Below are 13,182 nucleotides of genomic sequence, written 5' to 3' on the forward strand. Positions count from 1 at the left end.
TGGCGCCGCGACTTCCCCGGCGTGTCAGGAGGCGGCCGGGTGTGTGGGCCTGGGGTGTGCGGGCCTGTGCAGGAAGGAGTAGGAGAACAGCCAAGTGCCGTCCTTCCTCCTCTCTCCTGCCCCAGGCTCCTCTCGGCGTTTCGTCTGGCGTGTGCAGCCTGCGTCCTCCTGCAAGCGCTGCTGCCGGCCCTCCCCGCCTCGGCGTTCTGGCTGGGTCCCCTGAGGGCTAGGAAACGTTCAGTGGTCGTTGAAGGCCACAGTGTTGGTGGGTGACTGCCCACAGAAGTAGGTTCAAAGGGAGGACAGTGCTGCTCTGTTTGTTCAGGGTAGTTCCTTTTTCTTTCCACCCCCCCCCCTCTTGTTTGAGTCATACTTGCTTTCAGTCACACAAATGAGCTATGTTTGTAGGGTTGGGGCAGAAAGGGCCAGTTTGCTCTTGCTTGCTTCTGCAAAGAGAGCCAGAAAGGTCCAGAAAAAGGCTGTATGAAGAGGCTGGATGCAGTTTAAGTTGTAAGGAGTTCCTCCTCTGGCTGAATCTCAAGCCTCTGCAAACACGCTCTTTGTTTTGGCATCAGTGCCAGGTGCAGATTAAACCTTAAAGGAAGGAGAAAGGAGAAGTGGTGAAGGTCACTGCCAACAATAATACAGTGTGTCCTAATGAAGAGCTTCTGTTAGTTTTATTTTGCAGTTTTCTTCCTGGATAATGATGGTTTGAATTTTCTAATTAGTCTGGGTAACGTGGTTTTTAATTTACACAGCTTGGGCTTCTTTTCTGAAGTTGTAGTTAATGCATTTCTAATGCCTGAACTAAACCAGTCCTAGTATGTGAGAGGGTGTTGGGAAGCATGTGCTGAATTTTAAATGTTACAATCAGTCCTGATTTGGAAGGAAGGCAGCTTCTGTTATGTGTAGGGCTACTTGGGCTTTGCAGAAAAGCAGTCTTTATTCAAATAATTTTATTTAACTGCTTGAAAATTTACAAGACTGGAAGTTTTTTTAGTAATATCTTTCATTTTAGCAAACTCTTGCTTGGTTACACTTTAGAGTATAGGTATAACTTTTTTATTGTTTCAGGGAGGTCACATTTTAGATTCAGTATAAAACTGATTTCTCAGAAAGTACTGAGTGCTGGTTTAGGGAATGTGACAGCTGAAAACAGGTTTTCCTTTTCTTTTCCTTTAAAATTTTGGACAAATACTCTGCTCTTTATTAAGAAGTCTCAAATCTGACTTGCATTTCTAGGTACATTTTAATTATCAGTTAAGATGGATATCCGAGGTGCTGTAGATGCTGCTGTCCCAACAAACATCATTGCTGCAAAAGCTGCTGAAGTTCGGGCAAACAAAGTAAACTGGCAGTCGTATCTCCAGTAAGTAAAAGCTTTCCACAATTTATTTTGTTTCTTTCCCCTCCTACCCCGTAAGTATCGGACTTTTTTAGATTTTGGGTTTCATTGAAGCATTAGGTTACAATGAGGAACATTCCATCTTGGGCCCATGTTGGAAAATGTCTACATTAAGTGGAAGTGGTTGGGGAATATTTTCTTATGACTTACTACCAGAAAGGGAAGTCTACTTTTGTGAACTGAATGCTGTAATAACAAATAATTTAAATTTACACAAAAGTGTGATGAAACTTACAATTTTTTTTCTCATCCTTCAAACACCAGTCTCAGTTCTAGCCATATTAGGTGAGTATTGAAGTAAGAAAAGGTTACAGTAAGAGTTATCCCATATATAGGTAAGTTCTCTCTATTGCTGAAGTGCCTTTTGAGTGAATACAAATTGTACTAGCAAAACTGGACTGATAGTTGAGGAACAGAAGCTGTACCTCAACAGAAGGAAGAATAACTCTGTAGAGCAGTTGAAACCTGTGAATCAGGGACTAGGCTGAAACAAACGCTTCAGTGTGGGAAGAGCTGTGCTACTGTTTCAGATAAGCTCAGCTTACTTTGGAAAGTACATAATGGCACTGGGAGTAGTGGGACAAATATTGTCCAGAGAGCATACAGGGACAAGCTGAGGAAAATAGGTTTGTACATGAGGTAGGGAAAAGGGAGAAGGAACAGACTTCACTAGTCTTCTCTGCTCTGAAGTGAAATGCAGGATTCTTGTATCCTTACGTTCCTCATGACAGGTATCTTAGAAGAATATTGGCAAAGTGTAAGTAGTATTATCTCTTGAGGGTTCATATATAATAGCAAATTTGAGATGGTGGAGTTCAGGATCCTAGTCTTCTCTGCTCTGAAGTGAAATGCAGGATTCTTGTATCCTTACGTTCCTCATGACAGGTATCTTAGAAGAATATTGGCAAAGTGTAAGTTAGTATTATCTCTTGAGGGTTCATATATAATAGCAAATTTGAGATGGTGGAGTTCAGGATCCTGTGTGGAAGGAAAAAAATACCCAGCAGGACCAGAACCCTGGACTTCCACAGGGCAAACTTTGGTCTCCTCAATCATCTATTAAGGGAAATCCCATGGGACAGGGTGCTAGAAGATAAAGGAGCTCAAGATAGCTGGTCAACATTCAAGGACCACTTCTTGCAAGCACAGGATCAGAGCGTCCCAATGGTTAGGAAATCTAGTAAGGGTGCTAGGAGACCTGCATGGTTAAAGAAGGAACTACTGGGCAAACTTAAGTGGAAAAGGAAAATCTACAGATCATGGAAGGAGGGGCTGGTCACGTGGGAGGAATATAGGACTGTTGTCAGAGGATGTAGGGAGGCAATTAGGAAAGCTAAGGCCTCCTTGGAACTTAACCTTGCAAGTCAGGTTAAGGATAATAGAAAGGGCTTTTTCAAATACATAGCTAGCAAAACTAGCAATAGAGGCAATATTGGCCCATTGAGGAATGAGGTGGGAGCCCTGGTGACAGAGGATATAAAGAAGGCAGAGGTGCTGAATGCCTTCTTTGCCTCTGTCTTCACTCCTGCAGGGTCTCCCTATGAGCCCCAGATTCATATAGCCCCAGAAGAAGTCAAGATAGAGGAAGAGTTTGACATGGTAGATGAGGATTGGGTTAGGGATCAGTTGAGTAATCTGGACATCCATAAATCAATGGGTCCAGATGGAATGCACCCAAGGGTGCTGAGGGAGCTGGCGGAGGTCATTGCTAGGCCACTCTCCATCATCTTCAGTAAATCATGGGCAACAGGTGAGGTGCCTGAGGACTGGAGGATAGCAAATGTCACTCCAGTCTACAAGAAGGGCAAGAAGGAGGACCCGGGTAACTATAGACCGGTCAGCCTCACCTCCATCCCTGGAAAGGTGATGGAACAACTTGTTCTTGTCACTATCTCCAGGCACATCAAGGACATGGGGGTCATCAAGAGCAGTCAACATGGTTTTATCAAGGGTAAATCATGTTTGACTAACCTCATAGCCTTCTATGAGGAAATTACTAGGTGGATAGATGATGGTAGAGCGGTAGATGTGGTTTATCTTGATTTCAGTAAAGCATTTGACACCGTCTCCCACAGCATCCTTGTAGAAAAGTTGATCAGGTATGGGTTTGGTGATCAGGAAGTGAGGTGGATTAGGAACTGGTTGAAAGGAAGGAGTCAGAGAGTTGTAGTCAATGGGGCAGAATCTGGTTGGAGGTGTGTGACTAGTGGAGTCCCACAGGGGTCGGTACTGGGACCGGTGTTGTTCAACATCTTCATCAACGACCTGGATGAGGGTATAGAATGTACCCTCAGCAAGTTTGCTGATGACACTAAGCTGGGAGGAGTGGCTGACACACCAGAAGGCTGTGCTGCCATTCAGAGAGACTTAGATAGGTTGGAGAGTTGGGCGGGGAGAAACATGATGAAATTCAACAAGGGGAAGTGCAGAGTTTTACATTTGGGGAAGAACAACACCATGTCCCAGTACAGGTTGGGGGCTGAACTGCTGGAGAGTAGTGTAGGTGAAAGAGACCTGGGGGTCCTGGTAGACAGGAGGATGACCATGAGCCAGCAATGTGCCCTTGTGGCCAAGAAGGCCAATGGCATCCTGGGGTGCATTAGAAAGGGTGTGGTTAGTAGGTCAAGAGAGGTTCTCCTCCCCCTCTATTCTGCATTGGTGAGGCCACATCTGGAGTATTGTGTCCAGTTCTGGGCCCCTCAGTTCAAAAAGGACAGGGAACTGCTCGAAAGAGTCCAGCGCAGAGCTACGAAGATGATTAGGGGAGTGGAACATCTCCCTTATGAGGAAAGGCTGAGGGAGCTGGGTCTCTTTAGCTTGGAGAAAAGGAGACTGAGGGGTGACCTCATCAATGTTTACAAATATGTAAGGGGTGAGTGTCAGGGGGACGGAGTTAGGCTTTTCTCAGTGATGGCCAGTGATAGGACAAGGGGTAATGGGTGTAAATTGGAGCACAGGAGGTTCAAGGTGAATATCCAAAAATATTTTTTTACTGTAAGAGTGACAGAGCACTGGAACAGACTGCCCAGGGAGGTTGTGGAGTCTCCCTCACTGGAGACATTCAAAACCCACCTGGATGAGTTCCTGTGTGATGTACTCTAGGTGACCCTGCTCTGGCAGGGGGGTTGGACTAGATGATCTCTCGAGGTCCCTTCCAGCCCCTAAGATTCTATGATTCTATGATTCAGTGTTCATCGCTTTGTAACTAAAGTGGGAGAAATCTTCATGATTCTAAAGGTACAAGCCATGCTTATAATGCTTTGTGACTATCACACCACTTTGCAAAAGATAGAGGTTCTTTTTCAGATAGCTATGGTACATAGATGCATGCTATATAAGGTTAAAGCAAGGTTGCAGAACTGTACACATGCAAGCTGAGAAATGCTAACAGGGTAGAATCTCATTAATGACTACCTGTTTTGCTCCCTACTATGTAGCTCAGTCTTGCCTACGCCGTTCATTCAGTTGTGCTGGTTTTTTGCCTTATATATCCGCATGGCAAACTGGATTAAGGAACTGGTCTGCTGAGGAAACTTCCTTTTCTAGGATATTTTTTCACCTGTATCAGTTCCTTGTTGAGTTTGCAGTGTGACAGTAGAATGGCTTTGCAGGCGAAAGAGTGAGGTTGGTGTTACAATTTGGCTGTAGCAGCCATGAAGTATTTGTCAAACCACCTAAATGGCTGTTGTTCCTGTGTTCCCTGTTACCCACCTAATCCACATTGGAAGTGTGTCTGGGGAAGCCTGGGCAGCTGTTCCTGTGCTGTCCTAGTAGCAAGTGAACAGCTAGTTCACAACTGTTCAGGGTGAAAGTGGGAGTACATTTGTTCACTGTCAATCTAAGTGGATATGGTCTTTTTCACTGTCTAGCAGTTCAGACTGTAAGACTGTTGCAATTCAGCTGTCACTTTTGTTAGAATAGAGGATGGTTCTGTTTGGCAAGGAGTTGTATTTTGAATACATATGTAGCATTAATTGCTTGCCTGTGCTTTATGTGGTCTGCCACTCAGAATTTTCCTTTATTCTTGGGGTGTTCTCTCTCTGGTGTTGAATAAGGATGGAGGATTTTATTTATCTGTCAACAAATTCCTGTGTAACTTCTTTTGACCAGAGCTGATAGTTCTTTTTCAGATTCTAGATGTAGAATTTGACTTTGTTTTTTTCTGGAATCCATGAAAGAAGAGTGTACTAGTTACTTCCTTTCTTTGAAGGGTTTAGCCAGAGTTTAGAGGCTAGTGTAGTGCATCTGGCAATTGCTTGTGATCCTGTTGTGAGACTGTTCAATATTTGGTGCCCTCTGTGTATTAATGACAGTGTGTTCTGTTTATTATTGCTCTGAAATAAATGTAGGCTTTGTGTCTTTTATTTACTGATAACAACCTGGTTGTCTGGCTAAGTTAGCTTCAAGGATGAACTCAAGTGGTGCCAGAGGTATTGTGGAGCATCATGAAGATAACTTTAGTTCATTGACTGAGGATTTATGGAAAATATCAGCAGAAGTTCTGGTGAAGAGGAAATAAAATTACACTTGGTTTCAGACATGTTCCTTTTACAAAAGGCAGGATTAGATGCGATGGTGTCTTTGAGGCTGGTGCTTTAAGGGTAAGTCAGTTAAGGGTTATTCAGTTAGTGTTAACTCATTTCTGGAATGAAGCACATTATTAATGAGTGGAAACTGCTTCTGAGGCACCTGTTAGAGGCAGGTCAGAGTGGTTTGTTCTGGTCTGTAAAATAGAAGGAAGATGGGATGTTAATGGTTTTGAAGGACACTTCTCTTGGTTTTGAGCTCCTGTTCTGACAGTCTGTGCATCAGTGTGGTAAGCCTGCATGGAAATACATGGAGGTGTACTTCAGCTCTTCAGGTGTTTTTACTTTAGTGGAAATATTTTAATGTTTGTTTTTCCCTAAGTTAACACATCAACTTGGGCATGACATAGTTTGTGTTCCTTAAATTATAGATAGTATTTATGTAGTTGGAGTCAAAGAACTTCACAAGAAACTCTCGAGTTTGGTTGTTTTGTTTTGGGTTTTTTCATTTCTTTTTTTAAATCTGTTTGTGACACTCATTTATGTATAAAGATTGTTTAAAGACTGCATCAGTTGCAATGACATTGGAGTCTGGGTCACACAGGAAGGCAATCTGAAGTTTTATTTTCTTCTCTATTTTTCAGTGCAAAAGTAAAATGGCTTACTAATAGTTTGGGCAGACTAGTAGCCTGAATTCTCTTGTAGAGTCAGTTCAAGCTAAAGATTAACTGGCATATTGTTTATTCCATCTCTGAAGGTTATAAGTATAAGCTAAATGTCGAACTATGCTAACACACAACTGCTGACTTTTGATGTGTTCTGTATCAACTCATGGCACAAAAGTGAAATATTTAGGTATGACAAGCATATATATTACCAGTTTGCCACTGTGCTCACTGCTGACTTCAAAATGAGGCTGTGGAAAAAGTTTTTAATGCTAAAATGTACACTGTCTTTGTGTTGAATTCTAGTGTTTTCTGGGACTGATGGAGAAGAAAGTAGCAAAACTTTTTAACAGTGGGAGGTGATGTGTAGGTCTGCCTACCGTCTGAAAACTAAGTGTAGTTGAGACTGTTAGTTCTGTACCAACTTTTCTGCCTTTGGTTCTGAGACTTGTAGTAGTTTAGAAGAGTCCATGCTTGCATTTTTGTTGTGTACTGTGTACTTGCTTTCCATGTCTGCCTCAGGCTCTCAGAACCCCTTTGGATGATGTTAGCTTGCTTGAAGCAACTTTGGTTTTGCTTTCTAGGGATAATAAATTAGTTCTGTGGAAAAATGAATGTTTCAGAGTTTAACTTGCATCTTACTGCACTGTAGGTTTTCTAGGTACACAACAGCATTTGACCATACTTCATATTTGATCAGGTGAGATATCGGATGACTTATTTGTACTTGGCTTCTCAAATGTCTTCAAATACTTTACAGATATCTTTTTGAGTTCTGGTGTTAAAATATGCATTTCATTTTCCTGGAGGTGGGGGAACCTTCTAACGCAGGTTAAGATCTTGAACTTCAAAATAAAATCTTGTCTTAGAAGAAGGACAGAAGTTTCCTAACTTGGGATGTACGTAATATTTTTTTAATGTAATTTCTTTTTAAAATTTGACTTGGTATTGCAGACTGTTTTCATTTTGTAATGTTAAAACTTGAGCAGTTGAATCAAATTGATGTCTTTATGTACATGCAAAAAATATTGCAGATAACTGGATAAAAGAAATTATGCCTTGACATGATGATTTCATATTTGCTGCAGATGCTGTGGATTTATATAAAAAAAACCAACAACAACAAGCCACAACAAATGCCTAAAAAAAAAAAAGACACAACCAAACAAAAAAATCCTAACCTCCAGAATGACTTTGCTAATTCATTCAATCAAAAAAAGGAAGAAGAGCTGCTGGAGGAAATGCATAATAAAAGGAACAAATCACAAGTTTGTGACTCATCTTGAGAGACCAAGAGGTTTTAAAAATGGTCATCTTACAAATTACTGCTTTCTAAAGCTTACACAGCTTCAGTTTACTCTCCTGTAGTTAGTACCCTCAAAGGCAGGCCTTAGTAGCTTAGTATCTTTAACACATGGTTGCAGGATTCTGGGTCTAAGTGTGAAATACCCACACAGCTGAAGCTCAGTCAAGGTGACTTTCATCTGTTGAGAAAAGACAGTGTAGACACATCCTGGAAAATAAGGAATTAAGTGGCTGTTAGGAAGAAGAGTGTAGGAAAGCTTTGGTTACCTGCATTGTTTGCTTAACAGTGCCGGGGAATTCCTGTCCCTTTGGAAAGAGGATGGAAAATATGTGATAGTAGCATCATGGTAGGTGGTAACAGCTGTCTGAGGCTGCTCTGCATTTTTCATGTTTCTTTTTTTGCACTGTTTGCTGCTGTTAACTAAGTAATCAGTTATAAATCAGTTTTAAAATAAGATGAATGGAGATGAATGCATTTGAAATTACTAAAACTATTAACTGGATTTATGAGATCCCTGATAAAATATTCATAACTTGCTTACGAAGCTGTCAGATCCCTTAGACTGTTTTGTATGGATTGGCAAGTGTCGTTTTGAAGGGCACTTACAAAGCAGTAAAAAGTATACCCTAACTTCTTTTCCTTTCAAGGCAACATCAATCTCCACACCTTTATTTATTTATTTATCTATTTATTTATTTATTTCTTGTGGTCTAATGTAGGATGAAAGCAAAAGTTTGAAAACTTTTTCTTGAAAGCTGGCAGACCTCTTCTAGGCCTGGCTATAAAGAATCACAGAATCACAGAATGGTAGGGGTTGGAAGGGATCTCTGAAGATCGAGTCCAACCCCCCTGCCAGAGCCGGATCACCACAGAATCTAGGACAGGTCACACAGAAATGCATCCAGGCATTTCTCTCTTCCTGGCTGCAGGCTTTTTCAAGTATTAAAGCTAAAAATCAAGGGTTTGCCTTATGTTGTCTTTGAAGTGCTTCCTAAATGTCAATATACTTATAAACAAGCAGCTCAACTGGATACTTTATATCAGTATCAGTCAGTTATCGCTGTCCTTGGCAGCACTCAGTGAAACATGAGAGGCTTCTAGTTATGGATGGTCAAGTCCAATATATGTCACTAATGAATTATCCTCATCTTTTAACAACTACTGAGATCCGTCCTTAACAGCCTAGAAAGGGTGCAAGTCAGTCTAAAAGGCATGTGGTATCAGCATTATTTTTTAATCTATAATTAGTTAAGTTTTAGTAGAAGCTAGTTGAGGACTACCACTAGCTTTATGAATCTTCCGTCTAGTAAGTTTTAATTGTTTTTTTCTCTGTGCACATGAAAATAATTTCCTACAAATCAGCTAGAATACAGAAATGGTGTGCATGGTACTGGACTACTTGTTATTTGGAAAGTAAATAGGTAAAAGGTGGCTCTGTGATGAGGCTATCCTCAAGATGTAACCATTTATAGTAAGAAGGAAGACAGGAACACATTGTAGGTCTTATTTGTTTCTGTGTTTCAAGAATCCAGGTGAGACAATTAAAAAAACCTAACAACAACCGACCACAAAACCCAGCAGCTACTGTTTCTTGTACATTTAAAAGGATTTTAATGCAACATCTGAAAACTGACCCAGAGCATGAAGAAAATGGATTAAAAGAATCCATGTTACATAGCTTTGCGAAGTGGAAGAGGCATTTGACTCAGTGGAAATTTAAGAAGAGATGAATCTTGGAAAGAACTGAAACAGAGCAATGTCTAATACTTTCATCCTTTGTGACTTACATGTTGATGATGTGCACAATTTCTTCTTTCCTGAAGCACTCCTGGTGTTAAGTAGTGAAGATAATAATGTATTATAGCCAAAACCCAACAGTATTCTCCCAGCTCTTCAGCTGAGTCAAGACCTTTCTGAAATAGCACTGATGATGGCAGGAACACCTTGAATATTAAGATACAGAGAAGATCAGGTAGAGCTCTGTTACCTTATAGGCATCTGTAGCAGTTTATTATATACTATATATAGCCCCCTTGCTATGTGTTTGGATGAGCTCGCATGCTTATCAGTTTTTAAACTACCAGGAGAAGCTGAAATGTCATAATTAGTGAAAGTTAAAAATATATTTGGAACCAAGTTCTCTGGACTCCCTAAAATTCTCTTCAGTGCTCTTGGCAAATGTAAAACAACAATTTTATTTTTCAGCACTTACCTCAGGTTGGATTAGACTTATTTATGTTATGTATTATAACTTTAGCCTAATGTGCTTGCTGTATGTATTTAAATTATTGTAGCTGTTTCCAGTGACCACTACCTTCAGCCTGTGGAAGTTTTACAATTTGTTAGAGATTGCTGTTGAACAGAGGCAATACACAGGGAAAACTTTAGAGAGATTATCCTGTCTTTAGTTTTAAATTCTGTGTGCATGAGACTTTTTGCAGAAAGAAGCTCTTTATATTGTACTGTGGGATGTGGGGTTGGTGAAGTGATGCTGTCCAGATGTTAAGTTAAAGAAAGTAGGGTGTCTTTGGTGGGTTGACCTTGGCTAGCTGCCAGGAGCCAACCAGGCTGTTGTATTACTCCTTCATCAGAAGGACAGAGGAAGAAATATGACTAAAAGTTACTGAGTCAAAATAAGGACAGAGAAGTAACTTGCTGATTACCATCACAGGCAATACATACTCTATTTAGGGAAATTAAATTAGTTTATTGTCAATTAAACTGAGTAGGATAATGAGAAATATGAACAAATCTAAAAAACATTTCCTTCCTACCCCTCCCTTCTTCCTAGGCTCAGCTTCACTCCTGCCTTCTCTGCCTTCTCACCCTGAGTGAGAAGGTCAACAGGGGGACAGGGAATGGGAATTGTGTTCAGTTCATAATACTTCGTTTCTGCTACTCATTCCGTCTCATGCTCCCCTCTTGGTCCAGCACAGAGTCCCTCCCACAGGTTACAGTCCTTCAGGAACAGACTGCTCCGGTGTAGATCCCTGTATGGGGTCACAGAACATGCAAGAAAACCTGCTCCAGCATGAGCTTCTCTTCACAGGGTCACAGCTTCCAGGAGCTTGATCTAGTGTGGGTTTTCCATGAGCTGCAGCTTCCTTTAGGGCATACCTGCCTGCTCTGGTGTGGAGTTCTCCACAGCTTGCAGGTGGATATCAGCTCCACTGTGGACCTCCATGGGGACACCCTGCCTTACCATGGTCTTCAAAGGCTGCAGTGGAGTCTATGCTCTTCTCCCTGTTCTTCACTGACCTTGGTGTCTGCACAGTTTATCTCCCATATTCTCACTCCTTTGTCCTGGCTGCTGTTGAACAGCAGTTTTTACCCCTTCATAAATATGTTACCACAGATATGGGGACTGCTTCTGCTGTCTTCTCATAGAAGCTACCCTGCAGCCCTCCTGCTACCCAAGTCTTGCCACCTAAACTGCTCATATTGCTTATGGTTTCATATTTTGCTTTTCAGAGGGCAGATGATTTCAGGTGAAGACTGTGAATTTATTCAAAGATTTGAACAGAAAAGAAATCCAGAAGAGAAACAGGAGTTGTTGCAAACTGAAGGCAATCAAGTAACTTTCTTTTCTTTTAATAATTAACTTTTGGCAAGAAGGATGGAAGGAAATTTTTGTACCAACTCTTACTGTTGTCTGTGTACAGTTAAGATGTTATGGAAGTAGTATCAAACTTGGAATTATGATTATTTTTCTTTTGAGATAGAGGTTGGACATTATTTTAAAAACCTATTAAATAATTGTTAAATGTTATGTGTCTTTGCCTGTGTTGTGGGACAAGCTAGCTCAAGTCATGCCTCATCCCAGTTTACTTAATCATGCACACTCGTGCTTCAGTCACATTTTTTTTGAGCTTTTTTTCACTTAACAGTTTATTGATGAGAGATACTACCAGTGAGATTTCTGCTTAGCTAGCTGAACAACTGTAATTTACCACTGTCCACTGACTGCTTGGGTGGATTAAGTTAATGCAGATGTTTAGAGTAATTTTTAGGCATGGTAAGATACAAGACATCTGTATCAAACTCAGCTGATAAAAGACTTATAGGTGACCCATGCTATTTGCCTTATGAAGTCCAGGCAAGATGCCCAAAGACACTTTTATGATATTTGAGGTAGTAGAATCTCAACCTCGAAGCCTGAGGTTGTAGAAGACAATGTCAGACATCAAGAGGATTGGTGGGGGATGAGGTGAACAGTAGACTCCTAGAATATAGACTTGAGACACAAAACTTTGCAGCACTTTTTTTCTACTTTGATTTTAGGCTGTTGTTTTGTTTGTTTGTTTTCCAAATTGAACTGTGTGACTGCAATATAATGGACCATAATTTGCATAGTGACAAAACCACATTTGGTGAAAATCAGATGCCAATATATATTTACAGTGTAGCACTTTGAAGTTCCATTTTTCTTTCAGTATTAGTTGAATGTGGTGAAGAGGGTGGAGGTAAATGCAGTGTTGTGACTGTTTCAGCCCACTAAATCTATTGCTGAAACCGTAGAGTAGTTCTGGAGGCAGAAAACAGTTCACATATTAACAAAGATTTGTCTACAAGGTATAGGAAGTGAACAGGTAAGAGTGACCTCTTTTCTCTACCTCCCATTCAAGCTGCTGAGGGTTTCTTAAGTTTGTTGCTGTTCTATGAGTTTACTTGGTTCTTCTCCTCACTACCAAAAAAAAGGATGCTGATGAAGATTTTTCTAATCAGTCTTTTGGCAAAGCACCTTGCTAACTTTAATTAGTGAGTACTTATTATTTCATTTGAAAGCCATAAACACTTTGTAAAGGGTAATAATCAATGTGACAGAAAATTTTATTTGCAATATAATGTCATATGTATTCATATCTTATTGCAATTGAATAAGATGTTGGGATGCTCAATGCTTATGTAAGACCTAACTGTGAATTAATGAAGTCCTGTTTCATGTTATCAAAAGAAATTAAGACAATTGCTGATATTAATTCTAATGTCTCTTATTTTTGTAGTGTGCTAAAACATTTATAAACTTGATGACTCATATCTCCAAGGAACAGACGGTTCAGTACATTCTCACTATGGTTGATGATATGCTGCAAGTAGGTCAATAACCTGTCTTTTTTTATAAGTCTTTAAATGCATGCTTGGATGTTTCCTTAGCCTAATTCAGGTCTCTTCAGGATTTGTCATACTGTATTAAAATATTATTTTAAATTTTCAGAAGTCTGAAGATTGTCTTTTCTGAAGATTGTCTTCAGAAGTTAAATGTTAGAACTAAATTTATAT

The 13,182-nt window shown here is 40.4% G+C and overlaps 1 protein-coding gene across 2 annotated transcripts in view; it reads left to right on the forward strand.

Moving 5' to 3' along the window:
- Positions 1–1,241: 1,241 nt before the first annotated feature.
- Positions 1,242–13,182, forward strand: part of ATP6V1H (ATPase, H+ transporting, lysosomal 50/57kDa, V1 subunit H) — a 46,111-nt gene continuing 34,170 nt past the window's right edge. The window contains exons 1-3 of one of the 2 annotated variants that reach the window (XM_010006806.1): positions 1,242–1,369; positions 11,374–11,476; positions 12,906–12,995. In XM_010006806.1, the coding sequence (XP_010005108.1) occupies positions 1,266–1,369; positions 11,374–11,476; positions 12,906–12,995 (297 nt within the window). In that variant the 5' untranslated portion in view covers positions 1,242–1,265. The remainder of the gene's footprint in view (positions 1,370–11,373; positions 11,477–12,905; positions 12,996–13,182) is intronic. The other variant, XM_010006807.1, reaches the window with a different exon arrangement.

Source organism: Chaetura pelagica, unplaced genomic scaffold (genome assembly GCF_000747805.2).
Source record: "Chaetura pelagica isolate M959 unplaced genomic scaffold, ChaPel_1.0 scaffold109, whole genome shotgun sequence".
Classification (NCBI taxonomy): domain Eukaryota; kingdom Metazoa; phylum Chordata; class Aves; order Apodiformes; family Apodidae; genus Chaetura; species Chaetura pelagica.